The 20,916-nt window shown below is 42.5% G+C and overlaps 1 protein-coding gene across 1 annotated transcript in view; it reads left to right on the forward strand.

Moving 5' to 3' along the window:
- trrap (transformation/transcription domain-associated protein) overlaps positions 1-20,916 on the forward strand; it is an 80,248-nt gene that overhangs the window by 5,367 nt on the left and 53,965 nt on the right. The window contains exons 12-36 of the mRNA XM_070851539.1: positions 1,593-1,731; positions 2,421-2,499; positions 3,147-3,381; positions 3,499-3,835; positions 3,995-4,092; positions 4,238-4,432; positions 4,592-4,783; positions 4,876-5,041; positions 5,153-5,409; positions 5,640-5,840; positions 7,727-7,878; positions 9,471-9,670; positions 9,976-10,193; positions 10,542-10,739; positions 10,936-11,196; positions 11,405-11,566; positions 11,888-11,984; positions 12,307-12,428; positions 14,054-14,224; positions 14,992-15,060; positions 17,202-17,321; positions 17,860-17,979; positions 18,295-18,459; positions 18,620-18,801; positions 19,090-19,288. Of these exons, the coding sequence (XP_070707640.1) occupies positions 1,593-1,731; positions 2,421-2,499; positions 3,147-3,381; positions 3,499-3,835; positions 3,995-4,092; positions 4,238-4,432; positions 4,592-4,783; positions 4,876-5,041; positions 5,153-5,409; positions 5,640-5,840; positions 7,727-7,878; positions 9,471-9,670; positions 9,976-10,193; positions 10,542-10,739; positions 10,936-11,196; positions 11,405-11,566; positions 11,888-11,984; positions 12,307-12,428; positions 14,054-14,224; positions 14,992-15,060; positions 17,202-17,321; positions 17,860-17,979; positions 18,295-18,459; positions 18,620-18,801; positions 19,090-19,288 (4,335 nt within the window). The remainder of the gene's footprint in view (positions 1-1,592; positions 1,732-2,420; positions 2,500-3,146; positions 3,382-3,498; positions 3,836-3,994; positions 4,093-4,237; positions 4,433-4,591; positions 4,784-4,875; positions 5,042-5,152; positions 5,410-5,639; positions 5,841-7,726; positions 7,879-9,470; positions 9,671-9,975; positions 10,194-10,541; positions 10,740-10,935; positions 11,197-11,404; positions 11,567-11,887; positions 11,985-12,306; positions 12,429-14,053; positions 14,225-14,991; positions 15,061-17,201; positions 17,322-17,859; positions 17,980-18,294; positions 18,460-18,619; positions 18,802-19,089; positions 19,289-20,916) is intronic.

Here is a 20,916-nt window from a genome sequence, read left to right on the forward strand (position 1 = left end):
CCTTCTTCATTTATACTTTTGACTGGCTCAGGGCTTAAAGTTCTCAGGCGCCACGCCTAATCTTAAGCATAGAGCAATTTTAGAGTCATCTGATACTTAATTTAACACGTTACCCTTTTCTTACTAGCTTCTCAGGCTCACAAATATTTCTTGCTTTATCCCTGCTTGCTAGTATAGTTTTATCTCACCAGTATTTTTACAGGATACTGTGTATACACTACTCACAAAAAGTTAGGGATATTCGGCTTTCAGGTGAAATTTCAGGATGAACCTAAAATGCATTCTAACCTTTCCAGGTGAACTTAATGTGACCTTCTCTAAACCTTTGAATGCACATGTCCAACTGTTCAGTGTTTCAGTACTTTTTGCACCAGCTGCTGTTCTCTAACAAGAAGCTTAACAGCAACACTCACAACAGGTTTGATCCATGAATCCACCAATACATTTCCTGCTTCAGTTAGAATTGGTATTTAAACAGTCCTCCTCATCCTGCTGTTCACATTCTGACATCATGAGACCAAGACGACACCTAACAGTTGATCAGCAGCACCTCAACACTGGAGGCTTCAAACAGGAAGTCCTCAGACGGAGGTGTTCACTGAGCTTAGAGGGTCACAGAGTGTCATCAGGAGGTTGTAACAGTGATACAGAGACTGGAAGAGTCACAGAAAGGAGAGGAGTGGACGTCCTTTGGCCACATCCCAATTTATTGAGACACCGAAATTTTTTTGTTGTGGTATACCTACCACTGTTGTTAGATTTTCTTCAAATACATTGTTTAAAATGAAGAAATTACCATTGCATGCTTCTACTTAAATGTCCTACTTTCATGATATAATATCACTGTAGCATTCACTTTTTACATTTTCCATATATTTCACCTGAAAGTCGAATATCCCTAACTTTTTGTGAGTAGTGTATGTTGGACTTCAAAATGCTCATTTTTTTGTCTTTTAATTGCATCCTCTTGTCAAACTTTGCTAAATATCAATAGAATATCAAGATGTAGGATATCAGGCAAACATGTTTTGGTTTCCTGGATATCGTTTCTTCCTTTTGGGTGTCCGGTGATTGGCAGGAAGCAGAGTGTAACATAGTGTGCCCACTGATGTGAAGACACAGAAGCTGGGGAGAATAAAGATAAAAGCGGACACTTTGAAAAATTAAATTAAGACTTCATATTTACTGAAGTTTTTCACACTGAGTAAGAATAAATGGCAGAGGAATAACTTCCTCGGGAGCTATCTCCTGCTACACTGACTGTGTGCAGACATTATCAGGAAGAGTGTGAAAGACAACAAAAACTCAGACAATTGGCACAAACATCAAAAACACTGATAATACCATAAAAAGAGCTTCTAACCCACATAGAAGAATTCTATTAGTATGGAATATAGTGTTCTGTTGTTTGTGCTGTTACAGAAACCCTGCCTGTCCAAATTGAATTTAAAGGCATTACAGAGTGGCCCAAACATTTGGCATGTATTGGTACTAACTTGTATGTTAATTATTTTTGTGGAACATGTCTTGCGTCAGTATACAATTTCTGCCTTTAATTATGGGTTGTATGTGTTTTGTATCTGTCCTATCAGGACCTGGTAGGGAAGTACTCTCAGCAGATGGTAAAAGGCATGCTGCAGCTGCTGTCCAACTGCCCCTCTGAGACTGCTCACCTCCGCAAGGAACTCCTCATCGCAGCCAAGCACATCCTCACAACTGATTTACGTAGCCGTATGTGTACACACACACGCACACACGAATGCATACAAACTAGTGTGAAGCAGGAAACTGACGAGGCTTAGACAGAAAAATGACAGCTTTTTTTCCTCAGTGAAACTTGAATAAACTTCAGAGCTAATTTTAATTTAACCTGTTCATCCTGGTCAAAACATTAGCACCCTAGATTCTTGCCAAGTCACACTTCATTTTTCACATTTCACACTTTTGAAATGACATTTTATTAGCTGTCAAACTGTGGCTGTTGGACCTCATTTTGATTTGGGGATTGAGCGGTGAAAAGTGAGGCTGGATGAAATGGAATAAAAGCTCAGCCACCCATCAGTGAAATCTTGAGACAACACATACACATTTGGGATGATTTTCTGCACTACACTGTGAGTTACTTCTGCCTCTGTGCCTGCAACCATATTCACTGAATAGTGTCATTTTCAGTAAGAGATTTGACATTGTGGAGTTGCAGAAGACTGAGAAAACTAACCATAATTAGGTGTTTGAGTGACAGTTGTTCTCTTTTTGCCAAAGCAGGAAAAGAGGCAGTAATACAGTTGATATTAGATAAAACAAACATTAGCACTATTTTATTAGTACCTTTATTCTTCTCTTGTCCTCTAAAAATGTGCTACTCAACACAATTTGTAGTGGAGTATTTGAATCGTGATGAAAATCATCTTGTGTTTCAGAGTTTATACCTTGCATGGATAAACTTTTTGATGAATCCATCCTGATTGGCTCTGGTTACACCGCCCGGGAGACTCTTAGGTGAGTTGTCTGTGTGTGTGTGTGTGTGTGTGTGTTCACGATCATTTGATCTCCTTGGAGTCAGTACCCTCTTTCTCTTGAGGTTGATTGCTCAGCCAGGTGCATGTTAAGTGTCCTGGCATATTAATCAGGCACTTCTCAAAGATACTGAAATTCTCCAGGTAGCTGACTCCCAACACTGCAGCACAGATCGCACTGTCAAGTTGTCATGTACACTTGCATCTCCAGAGGGCAGGCTGCCCGCAATCCTCTCGTAGATTGAATACAAAACCACATTGACCCTCCTCAGATGCCAACTAGCTCACCTCATCAACAAAATAGCTGTCATTTCACATTAGTGCAACATAGGAAACAAGGCAGTTCGCAGAGACCTGGCAGGACTATCAGAGTCACTCATTAACTCGCCATCTCTTTCTCTTTCTCCCTCACGTCACCCTCGCACTTTCAGTAGCACTCCAAAGCTACTTTCCACATCTGTCAAGTTTTTTTTCCGCACTTCTGCTTTCCTGATTGCTACTTTTTTGCCTTTTAGAAAATATCACTTTACTTCAGCACAGCCTTTTCAGTTTTCATAACTCTGAAATCCTGAAATATGATTAGAACTCTGCTCTAAAATGTCATCGTTACACGTTTCTCTTTCTTTCCAGACCCTTGGCCTACAGCACACTAGCAGACCTGGTGCACCATGTTCGCCAGAACTTGCCCCTAACAGATTTATCCCTAGCTGTGCAACTCTTTGCCAAGAACATTGATGATGAGTCACTTCCCAGTAATATCCAGACCATGTCCTGCAAGCTGCTGCTCAACCTGGTAGACTGCATCCGCTCAAAGTCAGAGCAAGAGAATGGCAATGGACGGGACATCCTGATGAGAATGCTGGAGGTAGGCAGCACAGAGATTGGGTCAATAAAAATAAAAAAAAGATACGGATATATATTTCAGAAATCTTGAGAACGAAATGTTGACTGAACTGCTCCCTCGCTTTCTCCTTTGAATCAGGTGTTTGTGCTGAAGTTTCACACCATTGCACGCTACCAGCTCGTCTCCATCTTCAAGAAGTGCAAGCCCCAGTCAGAGATGGGTGTGGTCGACCCAGGGGTGTTACCCGGGGTACCAGCTACACCCACTCCATCCACCACTCCTGCCATTCCACCTCCCGCTCCTCCCACACCTGTTGCCACGGCGCCTCCGCCCCCGGCAACACCCTTTGACCGACCTGGTGAGAAGGAAGACAAGCAAACGTTTCAGGTGTCTGACTGCCGCAGCTTAGTCAAGACTCTGGTGTGCGGAGTGAAGACAATTACATGGGGCATCACCTCTTGCAAAGCCCCAGGAGGTGAGAGGAAACAGATTCATGCTCAACCATGAAAACACTTTGTTTTAAAAGCAGCTAGCTAGGTGTCCAGCATAAAATCACATATTAATGATTGCTTGGTTTAGTTTGGACTTCCCTAAATACACTGCCTAACCTACCTGCCTTTATTACTTTATCCAGAAGCTCAATTCATTCCTAACAAGCAGCTTCAGCCAAAGGAGACACAAATCTACATTAAGCTGGTGAAGTACGCCATGCAGGCATTGGACATCTACCAGGTACAGCGAAAGACTTTTGCTATACCAGTATTTTCATTTTGTGTTTGTGCAGGGGCAAGCATGTGTAAAAAAACAAAAACAAAAACAAACTCTGATGAATAGACAAAAACAGGCCAGTGTAACAGCTCATGTTTTCCCCGAGCAGGTACAGGTTGCCAATAACCAGCAGACGTACATCAGGGTGGCAAACTGTCAGACTGTACGCATGAAGGAGGAGAAAGAGGTTCTGGAGCACTTTGCCGGGGTCTTCACCATGATGAACCCCCTCACTTTCAAGGAGATCTTTCAGACAACTGTACCTTACATGGTGGAGAGGATCTCTAAGAACTACGCACTGCAGGTACATGCTCATCATCCCACACATAAACAAGAAATGTGTCATTAATTTTGTATCAGGGCTGATATGCTTTACTCAGAATTGTAGTTGAGTAACAGTTCAGACAACAAGGTCTCATCTCTTGTGCTCAAATTCTGATGTTTGTTTTCTGTTGTTTCCCAGATTGTGGCAAATTCTTTCCTGGCCAACTTGTCAACATCTGCTCTGTTTGCCACCATCCTAGTGGAATACCTTCTTGAAAGACTGCCAGAGATGGGCTCCAATGTTGAGCTCTCAAACCTTTACCTCAAGCTCTTCAAACTAGTCTTTGGCTCAGTGTCACTATTTGCTGCTGAGAATGAGCAGATGCTCAAGGTCAGTGGGTGTTATTGTGTATATTTTGTGTGGCTAGTTTTTTCCTCTGTCTTCGACCATTCGTTGACAATATGACTGTCCCGTTTCTCCAGCCACATCTCCACAAGATAGTGAACAGCTCCATGGAGCTGGCCCAATCGGCTAAAGAACCCTACAACTACTTCCTGCTGCTCAGGGCTCTATTTCGCTCTATTGGTGGAGGCAGCCATGACCTTCTCTACCAGGAATTCCTACCCCTTCTACCTAACCTGCTGCAAGGTAGATCCTCACACACCATGACTCAGACTTGAAAATTGGTGTGAAAAAGTATATCCCTCTGTAATACTCTTTTCTCGCCTAATTCCCAATCTTCTCTTTTCATGCTGTTAGGTCTGAACATGCTCCAGAGTGGGCTTCACAAGCAGCACATGAAGGATCTATTTGTGGAGTTGTGTTTGACAGTGCCAGTGCGTCTGAGCTCCTTGCTGCCCTACTTACCCATGTTGATGGACCCGCTGGTGTCTGCCCTTAATGGCTCTCAGACTCTGGTCAGCCAAGGCCTTCGCACCCTGGAGCTGTGTGTGGATAACCTGCAGCCTGACTTCCTCTATGACCATATACAGCCTGTCCGGGCAGAGCTCATGCAGGTGGTTCATTCGCTCACTCTAGTGGTTAATAGTTGACATGGGATTATCTGCAGACTATACACGTAGCCAGGATCCCTCACACACACCTTCACTGCAGTACAGCTGAACACCTGACATCTGTTATCACTGTTTTTGACATTGATCAGTTTTTAGTGATGCAGTTTAACTCACTGCTTCTCTTGTCCCATAAACAAGCTGATAGGTTCTCTCCCTCTCTTTTTGTGCTGCAGGCCTTATGGCGTACCCTCCGTAACCCAGCTGAAAGCATCTCTCATGTGGCCTACCGGGTGTTGGGAAAGTTTGGTGGCAGCAACAGGAAGATGCTGAAGGAGTCTCAGAGGCTGCATTATGTGGTTACTGAGGTCCAGGGACCTAGCATCAAGGCTGAATTCACTGACTGTAAAGCATCCATACAGCTACCTATGGAGAAGGTAAGACCACGCTGCTGTTATAGGTAGTGAACGCTTGCTTTATATGATGGCATGACTTTCCTCTGAGGAGAAAAGTTTTGGATCGTGTTGCTGAAAGCAGTGTTGAAGACTTTTTCCACTCCTTTTTTTTTTTTTACCTTTTTGTATTTCAGTTTTAGAATGAAAGAATTAAACCTAAAAGAGCTTGATATTCCTCATTATTGTGCCCGACTGAGAGCAATATATCCCTGTCAGGGGTTTGTGTGGTATAGAGCCTGTGAGTGAAGAGATGTGTGTGTCCTCCAGGTGATTAAATTCATCTCCTGTTTCTCCTCCTCATCCCCAGTCAGTAATCATCAATCTAGTGTGGGCCACCATGACGGCATTATTTACTCTCACTAATGGCTGCTCCTTCTTTCTGGCTATCCGTCTGTGTTTGCCATCATCATGGGCGCAAAACAGCACATACACACTCTCAAATGCTGCACACACCCACTGGAGGCATACATCTCTAGTGAGCTCAAGATACAGCCATACGGTTCGTTGTAGGAGTGTCACGATTCTCCAAATCCACAATATGATTTGACTCTGCATTTTAAGGTCACAGTTTATTTTTGGATTTAATTATTTTGTTCCAGCACTAACAGCTATGCCATTTAGACTATCAAATCCCTAACAACTGTCATTTACTTTTTCATGGTATCAGGTGTGATTATAATGGCTGTATCTTTTTTTTTTTTTTTAGAATGTGCCACAATATGGCCATATGGTCAAATTAGGATAATGTATTTGAAATATAATAACAGTAACTTATTTCACCAGTCAGCTTGAACCAAAATCTTGAATACAAAAAGGAAGATTCACAAAATGGAAGAGGTCAACTGCTTGAGTTTCCTCAGCTGCAAAAAGCCACAAGATCCTGGCGGCTCTTTGCCAGTAAGCTACGCTTTTGCCTGTAAGCGTTCACAGCTTTGTCTTGTTTTTTTTTCTTCCTTTTGGATGTTTGAAATGCAGGGCAGGTAAAGCCAAAAAAAAAATAGTGGGAGAATCGCCAGTACTGCTTTTGATTTAGAAAGTCAAAATAAAAAGCTCGTGCCCATCGATTTGGGATTTTAGAATTGAAATCGTGACACCCCTAGTTAGGTGGCACGTTAAGGGGGAGAAAGGGCCGTAAGGTAAATGAGAAAACAAACAACAGTGATCTGAATGTCTTTAATGTCTTCAAGGTACTACAACATGCAAAAACACTTTCATGGCATTTGAGCTGCACATCTCTGTATTTTTTCTGCTTCTTTTACCTTTAAAGCTGTTTTCCCATTTCGATTTCTACCTTTTTACAGATGCCTTTAGAGATATTCAAGAGGTAAAATCGAAAGTAGCTAAGTCTACTCTTAAAAGGCACAAGTAGAAAGCTGTGGTTTTTTTTTTTAAGTTTGTCATCAAGTCTCCTTTCCTCCTTCAATTTCATATCTAAGTACTAGTAATAGAGTACTTCTCAGAGTCTCAGTCCTGACTGTAATATCTGGATGTTCTAATACACTTACAGCTCTACAATTCAGTTCTGCTTTGCCCTCATTTCTCATCTCAACCTCTATTCTCGCATCCACCTCATCATCTCTCCTCTCTGTTCTGAGTGGCATTAATTAGTTCATTTTCTCCCTTTTAAGTGCCTGGCTGCTGTGGCTTGTCAGCCCATAATGTAGAAATCATAATGACCTTTGCTCGGCCAGATGGCGCCCTGCGTTTCTTCCTCCAAATTAATCACATATATACTTGTATATCACAATTGAATTTTCCATATGAATTATTCAGGAATGTTGGCATTTTGCAACATAGAAACAAGCTCGTCATCTCAGTATAAATTTGACGATTTTGAAGCGTGATGTGTCTGGTGTGTTCCCTCCAAGGCGATAGAGACGGCTCTAGACTGTCTGAAGAGTGCCAACACAGAGCCCTACTACAGACGACAAGCTTGGGAGGTCATTAAGTGTTTCCTGGTGGCCATGACCAGTCTGGATGACAACAAGCACGCTCTCTACCAGCTTCTGTCGCATCCCAAGTAAGTAAACATGCTGGGTTTGATTCTGCTGTGGCATGTATTTACACTTTAATAGGTTATTTCACTTGTACTGCAGTATCCAGTACTAAATTGTTGCTGTGTCTGACTATTTTTCTGTAGCAAAGAGGCAGTTTTATCCAAGATAAATGTTGCTACTATAATCTGCTATATTTTGATCACCAGTTATTTTGGACATATTCAGTATATTTGTGTTTTGTGTTGCTGTATCAGTACTGCCACCATAGACACACACAGTGTCCGATCAGTATTCCCCCTCGTTAACCTTGACTTGACTCAACTTGACCTTGACTTCCTTCTTACCCCACCATTCCTGTCCACCCTCTCCCCACCCTCCACACCAGCTCAGTGTATATTGGCCCACCTCCCCATTACATCCACCCCTGTCCTGCCACCTGCTGACATGCACTGCTTTCCGTCTCTCACGTCACGTCTTCACCTCTCTCCCCACCACACACCGCCTCATCAATTCCATCTTAAGAGCGGGAGTTGCTAATTATACACTCGCAGGCCCCCCGCCCGCTGGCTGGCTTCAGCGTGAGCCTGAGACACATACATGAACAGACAACAGGAAGGGGGGTTGGTTGTCGGGTGGGTTGGTCACATTACCATCATTGATCCCCGGGCAGGGGCTAATTGACTTTCCTCTGTCTGTTTACGCTACAACGTGCCCCTTACACTCTTCTGTCATTACACACAACACACACATGCACACAAATACGTCTGTGTGCACATTTCTGTGGGCATAATGAAGTGTGTCAGTTATGATCAGGGGGCCTGCACCTGCTGCCTCCTCTTGTCAGACGTCTTGATTTGCAATATTCTCTCTTGTGAAAGATTTTGGCCCCTTTTTTTTTCTCCCTCTTTTCCTCCCTTCATCTTCTTCATACTATCTCTCTTTGCCCCAGTATTTGGTCACTGCAAGTACAGCTTTTCAGTTTTAAAAGAAAAAAAAAAAATACATGAAGCAAGTCATGAAATGCCAACTGGGGTGAATGGACCCTGAATGAGTGAAGGGAAATTGATCTGACATTCTGTCAATCATGCCACCCCCCCCACTTTTTCCAGCCGTCACATTCCTCACTTGCCTCTTTCCTTTCCTCTCCTTTCAACCCCCCCTCCCTTTCCTCTATTTCTTCTCCTCCAAAGAGTAGTCTTTTAAATGGCAATAATGAAATGAAGCGATCCATCAGGTCTGCCCCTGGCGTGTGGCATTATAAAACTCAAGCTCAAGCATGGAGAAAACAGCTGCTCAATCACACCACGGCCCAGTTGCCTTCAACTGCAGTAAATAACAAAAATACCAACAGGGGACAAAGAGAGAGGCAGAGGAATGGAAAGGCAGGAGGACCTAAGAGGAGAAATGCAATTTAAAGACAATGAGAATCAAATAAGTTGGAGACAGCAGACGGGAAATGGACATGGATCTTTATTTTGAAATATTGGGCTGGAATGAACTGAACACAAACCATTCAATGATTTTTGGTCTTTCAGCTTAAAGGAAGTGTCATGTTAATATGTTGTCCTTGTTAATATGTAATCATCTAATTCATAGTGGTTTTCTTCTCCATTAGCTTCACTGAGAAGTGGATCCCCAATGTCATCATCTCTCACCGCTACAAAGCACAAGACACGCCTGCCCGCAGAACTTTTGAACAGGCCCTGACTGGGGCATTCATGTCTGCTGTGATAAAGGACCTGAGGCCCAGTGCGCTGCCCTTCGTAGCCAGTCTGATTCGCCATTACACCATGGTTGCTGTGGCTCAGCAGTGTGGTGAGGGACTGTTGCTCTCAGTACTCTCTACATCTAATATTAGCTTTCTCTGTTGCCCTGGATTGGCATTTATTCCCAGCTGCACAAGAATATCAGTCACTTTCCAATTTTGTCCTCTCTGGTTGCATTTAACATTGTGGCTTCCTGATATTTCATTTGACACAACATTAAAAAATAAGGAAAGTTTTACACTGATACATAGGTGTAATTGTAACATATTTAAATTTAAAAAATTTGAATCTAAAAAATGTACTTATCTCATTAAACATAATTCCTTTGTTACTGTCCTCCCCCATTAATCCTAGGTCCATTCCTGCTGCCGAGCTATCAGCTGGGCAGCCAGCCAAGCACAGCCATGTTCCACAGCGAGGAGAATGGCTCAAAGGGAATGGATCCGCTGGTTCTGATTGATGCCATAGCTATCTGCATGGCCTACGAGGAGAAGGAGCTGTGTAAGATTGGAGAAGTGGCCCTGGCTGTCATCTTCGATGTGGCCAGCATCATCCTCGGCTCCAAGGAGAGGGTAAGTCATTGGGAGCAGGGTTTTGCAGGGTTCAGTTAGTTGTAAATGTTATAGAGACATTGGAACTTCTGCTCATTGTGCCAATTGTTTTGTAGCTGTGGTTAACTGTGCTGCCCATTACTGTGACTTAAGAATTGATGTCACTTTTAAGTCTTGTGTAACCCTCTGAAGTGTTCTGACATTCTAGCATTGACATATTGAAGTTAGAAATAAACCTCTATTAACAACTTTAATCAAATTCAAAAAAAATTTTGATTTCATGATTATTCTCATATATTCTTTCATATGTGTTTAGTTTTTAAATGGAAATTGAAGTTAATCATCCTGCCTTTTTGTCCACATCTTCAGGCATGCCAGCTGCCCTTGTTCTCCTACATTGTGGAGCGTCTGTGCGCCTGCTGCTATGAGCAGGCCTGGTATGCCAAACTTGGTGGTGTGGTGTCCATTAAGTTTCTAATGGAGAGACTGCCTCTGATCTGGGTGCTACAGAACCAGCTCACCTTTCTCAAGGCCCTGCTCTTTGTCATGATGGACCTCACAGGAGAGGTGAGAGAAGATTACTGAATAATCTATTATTTAGCAGATGACGTCAAAAGGAATAGAAGAATTACTTGCTTCCTTTTGCTGTTGACTTTTGTCTTCACATGATGTTTTACAAAGACTTGTAGAAGGTGTTTTATCACGCCATTGTTTTTCACTGCAGTGGCATTGTACTTACTAACATATTGATTTTCACACTAAGGTGTCAAATGGAGCAGTAGCCATGGCTAAGACCACCTTGGAGCAGCTGCTCGTGCGCTGTGCCACTCCACTTAAGGATGAGGAAAAGACTGAGGAGCTGCTGGTTGCCCAGGACAAGTCATTCCACATGGTCACGCATGACCTCGTCCGAGAGGTCACCTCCCCCAACTCAACCGTCAGAAAGCAGGCCATGCACTCCCTGCAGGTGCTAGCCCAGGTCACCGGCAAAAGTGTTACTGTCATCATGGAACCACACAAAGAGGTGAAACCAAGGACTGTGACGTTGTCTATACCAGCATATCTAGATTTAAGGCTGTGCTAGACAGAACCTTTATGCAAAATTCACCTGTCTTTTCAGCGTAAATTACGAAATCTGATCACCCTTTCGAGTCTCTTTTTTTAATGTTTTTTATTGAATGTCTTTTAATCTGCATGAATTGATTGTTTTCTTGGGGTTTCCTTCTCTTCAGGTGTTGCAAGATATGGTTCCCCCCAAGAAACACCTGCTCCGCCACCAGCCTGCCAACGCCCAGATCGGCCTGATGGAGGGCAACACTTTCTGCACCACCCTGCAGCCCCGCCTCTTCACAATGGACCTCAATGTCATGGAACACAAGGTCTTTTACACAGAGGTATGGAAGATGTGGATGACTGATCAATGATGTTAATCACATCTACTTTTCATAAATGATTTCGTAAATTTCCTCTAATTGTTGGCTACTCGCACAAACACATTGAAGCACATTGTGAACTCTTTTTTTTTTTTTTATATATTAATAATATGATTAAATTACATTTATATGATGTAAAGGCATTTTAGGCTTAAATGTTAGATCTTTAGACAAATGACAGCAGAGAAATGTGTGTGCATTCACCCAACATTTTACATAGGCCAAAAATATCTTAAATCACCACTTTTAGCACTCTGCTTATTGACCTCTGACCTTTCCTAGCTGCTGAACCTGTGTGAGGCAGAGGATGCTGCTCTGATGAAGCTGCCCTGTTACAAGAGCCTCCCCTCCCTGGTTCCCCTCCGCATTGCTGCTCTCAGTGAGTAGGCACTGCTGAAAGGATATTTGTCCTTTTGATTTTCTTTGTCTTTTGTGTTGATTACAAGTTGTCCTGGATGAAGCTAAACACTTCAGACTATTCATAACTCATAGTTGAATGGTTTAACCACTGTCATGTTAATAGACACTGGTTTGATAATTATATTTGACCATATTTTGTCAATTTCCTTTATTTTATCTCTGTGAATATTGAGCAAACATTTTAGAAGCATTTGATAATTTCACTTATTGATTTGATCATCTTTTTTTATTGCCAAAAAGGAAGAGTTGAATGTCATTGATGTTCTTTCTTTCCTGTTTAGATGCCCTAGCAGCCTGTAATTACTTGCCACAGTCCAGAGAGAAGATCATTGCTGCCCTGTTTAAAGCCCTGAACTCCACCAACAATGAACTGCAGGAAGCGGGCGAGGCATGCATGAGGAAGGTCGGTGCATCCTCTCTCATCCTTTTCTTGTTGCTCATCATGACTTAAACTCGAAATTATTTTTTCCCCTCAAACACATCAACCATCATATTCAGCCCATCTTTGCTCTAGAATGGATGCTTCTTTTACAAGTGCAGAGTTGCAAAATACTCATCCTACATCATCAAAAAATGTTACTGTTTGCTTTTTATGGTCCCAATGCTATGGAAATTTTAAGGGAGGCTGCATTTTGAAAGTTGCACATCTTCGTAATCCACAATCTCTACCACTTGTTGTAATCTGGCAACACTTCTATCCCTCCTGTCTTTGCATCTTTACACTGGTACTCGGTTTGTTTTTTTTAATTAGTCTCAAGGCTTTATTGATTTAGAAAGCTCAGATCTGTGTTATATCGCTCACTTCAGCTGCAATTCCCTTTGAGCCAAAACGCAGCCCGAGACCCACAGACATGACCTTTCTAAATCTGGATTAAAGACCGTGCCCTTAAACTACGAAGCGGTCGACCAAAGATCAGACTAGTTAATTTGGTGGCACCTTTTTAAATCCCTTCTAAAGTCACATTTTCTGCTCTTTTTGAAACGGCCTTCTACTGTAAGAACCTTGTGATTATAATTAATCTATTTGTATATTTTGCTATATTTTATTTTATATGTTTGGTTTTCTGCACAATATGTTTATTTTATGTATAGTATTTTATTCTCTTTTTTTTTTTTCAATTTTGGTCTTCCTTCCTGCTTCATTAATGCATTTTTCATGTCATTTGCTGTCTTACTGTCTTAGAAGTCCTTTGTTAATCCTCCCCTCATACCATTTCCCCTCTCGGTTATCTTCATATGCACCTCCCTCTGCTTTAGCACACGCTTCCTGAACCAACCCTGCCTTTATTCATCAAAGTATCCATACCATCTTAGCCTCTATCCATCTACCCTAAGCTCTTTGTCCCGTTTTCCTTCCATTCTGTGTCCTTCATTTTCTTTCTAATCCACCGTCACTCCTTTTCACTATCCTGTGATATTTTTTTCTTTCTTTTTTTTTGCCTAGCTATTCACTGCTCTCTCCATTCTTTCATCTCTGCCCTGCTAGCACTAATGAGCGTTGCCATGGCCCGATCGATACAGGATGGAGTGTTTGTTCTCAGCACTGAGAGGAAAATGAATGTGGCTGCCATGCATCATTCCCTCCCGCCTGTGTGAGGGTGTGGGTGTGCGTCATCAATGTTTGGTGTTGCGTGCGCGCTTGTTATGGCTGGTCATGCCCTCTTTTGAGTGGCCTTAGTTTCTTAATAGAGACACACGGGGTAGTGAGTAGTTCACGAAGCTAGAAAAACTGACAAGGTGACGTCTAATGTAGAGAAAGTTATTTTTGCACAAGGGAAAATAGATGATTTAGATTGACGCACTGAGGTGAAAAAATATGTGTTCACAAATATGAATAACACAGATTTTTATATGAGTTTTGACAACGTCAGAGCAACATAAACTGGATTATGATTTAAGAGTATAACGTCAGAAAATTCTGTAGAGGCATACAACAAACTCTATCCTGTTTCTTTTACAATATTCATTCTAAGGGTTGTAAAAAATTTATTTAAACTTTTTGAAATTGTAAATTATTTTTTCCTCTAGTTCCTGGAGGGTGCAACCATTGAGGTTGACCAGATCCACACTCACATGCGCCCCCTACTGATGATGCTGGGTGACTACCGCAGCCTGACGCTCAACGTGGTGAACCGCCTAACCTCTGTCACACGACTCTTCCCCAACTCCTTCAATGACAAGTTCTGTGATCAGATGATGGTGAGAAACTCTGCCACCGTCATCGTCCCCCTCCATGTGCTCCTCATCTCACCACATCTTTAACTCAGAACATCTGACATCACGGTTTATGACGGCATCAACATGAGCCAAACCTTTTAACTGTACTGCCAGTGTCAGTGTGAGGTTTTAAACTATAGATTACCTGCAGTATCTAGATATTTTATTATTTCTAAAGTTTGAATATTCTGATGAATATTCAGCAGGTTTGATCAAATAAGGTTATTTTCAAATATTTTTAACAAAGACCAACTGTAAATATGAGAGAAATAACGTGCTGTTTCTCTTTAAAAAATGACAATTAACTAGTTTCTTAAACTGAAATATATTTTGCAATACACAAAAGAAATGGTAGCAAATAGTAAAAGTGATAATTCCATAATTTAAAAGAAACTAATTTGGCCAGAGATTTTCATTGCTGCTACATACCCCTTTTTTCTCTAATATTATGCTCTTAGTATTTCAGCTGGTATGCCACATGCAGATATGATTCTTGTTGACAGCTTGACCTCAGGTTAATGATTTTGGGGTACCAAAGCCACCAGGGCTCATACAACTCTCATGATTAAACAAAGCTTTGCAGCAAAGATTTTGTTTATTAGGTGAACATTTTTTACTACCTGAATCTCTTGAGTAAATATTCAGTCCTTATTTGTGCCACATTCTACCCATTGAGCTAGACAGACGTGCACAAACACACGCACTTCACCAACACAGTCTCAATCATATCCCACTCTTGTCTGTTTCAGCAACACCTGAGGAAGTGGATGGAGGTGGTTGTAATTACACACAAGGGAGGCCAGCGCAGTGATGGCAGTGTAAGTATACACAGTTCATGCAAACCAGACAGTTCCTCACACACACCTTACAGCCCTGAAAAATTTAATTGGAATGTGAGGCTTTCATCACTCACAATATGTAGGCATTGTGGGAATGCAATACAGAGATAGACATAGTAGGCTCGTGCTGATCGGCCATTGGATCGTATACAAATGTGGAGATGCCTGCATCCTCCCTGCTGCTGTGTGATGACCAGGGGCCTTTAATAAAGGGGTTATTGCGTTGGCACGTTAATGTTAAATTTGTCCCATTTGTGTCCTCCTGTGCCTGATCGTTCAGGTGATGAGATAAGTTTAATTATTTTAAATACAACACTCTTACAAATTCATGTAACTTCATCTGTTCATCTCAAAGGTTGGATTATTTCACAGCTTTGTCAGATGCTGAGCCATGCTGACATGTGACATAACCCCCCACCCCCCCTAGTCCCACTGCTCCCTGGCAATTAGATTGTCTATTTGCGATCTCCTAACCACGATTGGATGCTATGAAAATAAAAACGATTGCCCAGCTGTAAGTCACATCCTGTAGGAACAGGCCAATGCAGCTGTCTACTGGCGCCTTTTTTGATCAGTTGGTCCGTCTTTCCTTAATCAAACAGCACTCACCGAAGGGGCAGAGAAATTGCCCCTTATATACACAAAGCCATAGTCACATGTTGTCAACACCTCCTCTATGTGGCCTCCTCCCAGATGAGTTGTGAGTGGCCATATTACAATCAATGATTAATTAGGCGCCAGGCAGGCGGTGGTGGGCCCAGCGCTGCGTCTGCTCATTATCTCCCCGACAGATAACCTTGTAAAGGCAGAGAAAAGGTGAGACAGAAGGAGGGGAAAAAACAGCTGCCTCTCCCTCATAGAAATAATGCCTGTTTTTACCTCCCTTCCCTTTATGTGAGTTCACCCTGCTACATCTCAAAACGGTTTGTTTAATTAGATGCAAATTGGCCCTTTGTCTTTCCCTCTCTCCAACTGGTGGTCTTTGTGCATGTTGACAGCACGGCTGGCAGTGACAATAAAGCCAGGATCAGGGGGTCAATTAGCTTAGCCCGATAAAGACAAAAACTGGAGAGAGTGGGCGGGCAGAGCAGGACTGCAGAGGATGGTCTGAAGACATGTAGGCGTGAAAGAGGGTTATCAGAGAGGAGGAGAATATGGAGTGGAGCAACAAGGTGTAAGGAGGAGTAAAAAGCTTGTATGAAAGAAGAAGAAAACTATTTCTTTTACTGAAATGATTTAGCCAAAACAAAATGTCAGTTTCTGTATGAATATGCCAGAAGAATGTTTTTCCTCCAAATGCCACGGATTATGTGCCGCTCGACTGACATTGCTGTATTCCCCTGCTCTGTTACTCACCTAGTGCTGAGAAAAGTTGTTCCCGAGGTCACTTGTAAAGGTTGCTGCTGTCTCCCCTTTCATTTCATTATCACCCTGTCTTATCTGCTCACCTTCCATATGGAATGAAGACAGACAACACACAGCCACACACAAAATGCACACATACTGCTCTGCTGACTCTGATCATTGTCTCCCGTTCCGGTACAGCCTGCGTTGGAGGGTGTTGAGGTGAGATGTGACCTGGTGTTGCGCCCCCTGTTGGTACCTCTCTGTCAGTGATATAAACTTAGTTGAACCAATGTCGTGCTGGTGAATTGAACCAATGTTGTGGCAGTGGTGCTGGTGGAGTTATCCTGTATTTCTATGTCCGTGTGTCTGTGGTTGTCTTCAGAAATGTTATTGTCATCTCAGCCTCACTTTAACCTCTATTTTAGAATTGTCCGATTCTCCTTTTTTCCCTTTGACTTTTGTACTAGTCAGTGTCAATAATACAAGGATCGTGAAATTTATCATGCATTTTTTCCTTTATTTGTTTGCATCCTGTGCAAATGTAATCCAAGAACTCATGCGAGTGTGGTGCCTTGCACCTTTCCTGAGCGAAGTTAACTATCTAATGAACACAAATTGCATTTTCAGTCGTTTGACAAAGATTCATCCTTGTCTTTCCACAGTGGCTGTCCATCAAGACTTTGTCAGAAATTATGTCCGTGTCTGCTTTCATTGTCTGTCCAAAAATTCACTCCCGTCTTTCCTTTGCTGTTTTTCTCCAACTCTGTGTCTAGGAGATGAAGATCTGTTCAGCCATCATTAACCTTTTCCACCTGATCCCAGCTGCACCTCAGACTCTGGTCAAACCTCTGCTCGAGGTGGTCATGAAGACAGAGAGAGCCATGCTCATAGAGGTAGGACCCCAGCTCGACCCTTTAGAAGGGCTTCTAGGGATTGTCCAGTTCTGCTACAGAAGTAGCGTAAAAACACATCACAAACACGCAAACAATGAAGTCTGTCGGAGGCTTAGCAAGGAAAATAAGCATTTCTTGGCTTTACAAAAACAGTTGTGAGGAATGAGGAAAATGACCATAGTTATGCATAAAAAATTTAATGATGTCACGTTTTGAAAAAGGATTTTTGACATAGCTTAAAATGTTTTGCAGGTGAGGTAAGTAATGTATGATAATTTTACAATAAATGATTGAAAACTCTTTTGATAGTCTTGTGATAGTAATTTTCTATCCTTGCGTAAGCTTCCTAATCCTATTTGATCTATATCTGATGTACAGTGTTAATGGCGCATTCAACTCTGCTATTCAGCACAGATCTTCACAAGAAAGTGATAGTATCTAAATCTGAATTTGCTTTAATGAAATCATTCCCATCTTTCCTTTTCCTGCATGTTTTGCTTTTTCTCTTCCCCTCTCTCACTTGTCTCTCCTGTGCCAGGCCGGCAGTCCATTCAGGGAGCCTTTGATCAAGTTCCTGACGCGTCACCCATCTCAGACAGTGGAGCTGTTCATGATGGAGGCTACGCTGAATGATCCCCAGTGGAGCCGCATGTTCATGGTCAGACTCTGGCATCTCTAAGCAGCAGTCCCTTTAGTCTTTTTACTGACACATTTGGCATTAAAATAGCGCTTTGCTGCCTCTGTAATGGGCTATAATCCGGGATATACAGGATGTTTTGAGGCTCAGTGGTCCTGTGAACAGCAAATTGATGTGAATCACTTCTAGTAAAAATCCTTAATTAAATGAAATCCAGAATTTCATCATGTTAAATGCATAGTAACAGTTGTTGATCCAGTGCAGTAAACATGATTCTCTCTAGTCTTGCTATATGTATCTTGTTCTTACAGTATGTGTATGTATGTTCATATACAGAGTTTTTTGAAACACAAAGATGCCAAGCCACTAAGAGATGTGCTGGCCTCTAATCCCAACCGCTTCGTCCCTCTGCTGGTTCCCGCTGGCACTGCAGCAACTGTTCGCCCTGGATCTCCCTCCACCACCACAGCCAGATTGGACCTACAGTTTCAGGCCATCAAGGTATGCATGTTGGCATTACAGTTCCATCAGCTTATACGTCCTGAGCACACACCTGTTTCACACACATCCACGTCTTGTGAGGTCAGATGTGTATATATGTGGAAAGATGACGAGATCTGAATACTTAACTCTCATATCACCTCTAACCTTTTCTGCCCAGATTATCAGCATCATAGTGAAGAATGATGAGGGTTGGCTGGCAGGGCAGCACTCCCTGGTCAGCCAGCTGAGGCGCGTCTGGGTCAGTGAGGCCTTCCAGGAGAGACATCGCAAAGACAACATGGCTGCCACCAACTGGAAGGAGCCCAAGCTGCTGGCATTCTGCCTGCTGAGCTACTGCAAGTATGTACACATATTGAAATTATAAGTGTTTGACAAAGTTGTTGTAACACCTGAAAATGGACATTTGACATGAATATCTTGGATATGAAGTGATGAGAAATAATATGCCCTCTTAACAACTATTGCAACAACCCTGCAAGTATGTATTTCATCGACCTTCCTTTTATTTATTTCCTCGGTCACATTGGTATTTATGATTATTTGAAAGTGCCATTGTACAATATCACTGTTGATGACATTAGTCATCTCTCTATCTGTGCACTGAACTTATCCCCGTCTCCACAATAGGCGTAACTACTCAGAGATTGAGCTGCTGTTCCAGCTGCTGCGGGCCTTCACAGGTCGCTTCTTATGCAACATGACATTCCTTAAGGAGTATATGGAGGAGGAGATTCCCAGGAACTACTCCATTGCACAGAAACGTGCCCTGTTCTTCCGCTTCGTTGAGTTCAATGACCCACACTTCAATGATGAGCTTAAAGCAAAGGTACGTACAAAGGCAGTTACAGCAATAAGCCGTTTTATGACAAATGCCACAGGGACCTGAAATTCCCAATGACTCTTACAATTTTGCAAACCATCTTGTGGAATTAACTTTCAAATGGTGGTCTAAGGTATAATACACGGTCTTGCCAACCACGCGTGAAAAAATGACCAGTATTTAACCAGCCAGCCATTCACATGTCCACCATTTGAACTGAGGAGAGAATAAGATAGAACTGATGGATAATTTTTCTAAATGTATACATTTTACATATAATGTAAAAACAAACATATGCCAACTGGTTAATTTTAGTAAAACATTTTAAGGGAAGAATTAAGGACTCATTTACCGTACATCTAGGCCTTAATTGGGGAAGAAAATATATTTTGCACTTTCTGCGTCATGCTGGATTTTTTCCCCCCTTTTTGTCCAGCCCTAGACCGAATGATGCATTATGAAACATGTTCAAATTTTTTTGAGCCTGACCTCAGCTTGCTTACTTTGTTCCTTCAGTGCGGGACCCGATCTATGTGACTTTTATGGTTGGCGTGTTTTGTACCAGAAGTTCTTTGATAGAGTCAGGAAGGTCATTTTGTCTGGCTCTAGACCCTCAGAGGCTCACAGATGAATGCGTCTGTCCTCTCTACCTGACCTGCTGCTGCAAGCATTACAATCATTGGGCTGCTTTTTAATTAAGCTCACTCTCCCGCATGCATGCTCACACACACACACCCACATGCACACGCACACACTTTGCACAGCTGTAACAGGCACACAACCTGGCACAGAGGAGCAGCAGCACTGCTGTTAAGTACAAATGGGTCAGTGGGGAAGGTCTGCCCTGGCACACTGTAGCACATAACCAAATGGCTGTGTGGCAAGAGCACACAACTGTGCACACACAGGCGCACACACAACACAAGAAGCTGGCAAATGCGCCCAGACCCCCACATCCAAGGACACACTCATGTGTTTTTGGTGCTACTCACTCCACCCTGCGCTTTCTTTTTTTCATGTTCAGTTTGTATTGCTTCTGTGACATATGGACTGGGGGGAAAAAAACAAACATAAAAAAGATAGGGGAAAGAGTTCAGCCAACTCAGTGTGCTGTGTGTTTCCAGGCCGAAATGCTGCGTTTGAATTTTTAGCAGAGCAGAGTTTAGTCACGCAGCCTGCAGAGCCACAACACCCCCAACCCCCATCAGAATTTTGCTCATATTGTTGTTTTTCCCTTAATTGTCCTCCTCTGGTGTGCAGCAGATGCTAGCTGTGAGACAGACGGACAGATAGACGACGTGTTTCTGTGTGAATATGTGTGTGATTATTGTTGAGTCGTGAGCAAGACAATGAGTGTAGATGCTGCTTCCACTGACATTTAAATAATTGCCTTGAGCGTTTTCCTGGAAGCATAATATCACAGGGAAGAGTGTATGTGTGCGCGCGTACGTTCTCCGTATGCCTGGGAGTTAGATAGATGCAGAGGTTCTTGTGTAGTGTCACAGGGGTCCAGGAGAATATTTCACTTTGAGCGAGAGACACACAGAAGCGTGTGGAAGAGAGAGACTGTGTGAGACAGCAGCAATGAATCATCTATGATGGCGCAGACTGACCTCATGCTGCTCCTGTATCGC

The sequence above is a fragment of the Pempheris klunzingeri genome, chromosome 20, assembly GCF_042242105.1.
Source record: "Pempheris klunzingeri isolate RE-2024b chromosome 20, fPemKlu1.hap1, whole genome shotgun sequence".
NCBI lineage: Eukaryota > Metazoa > Chordata > Actinopteri > Acropomatiformes > Pempheridae > Pempheris > Pempheris klunzingeri.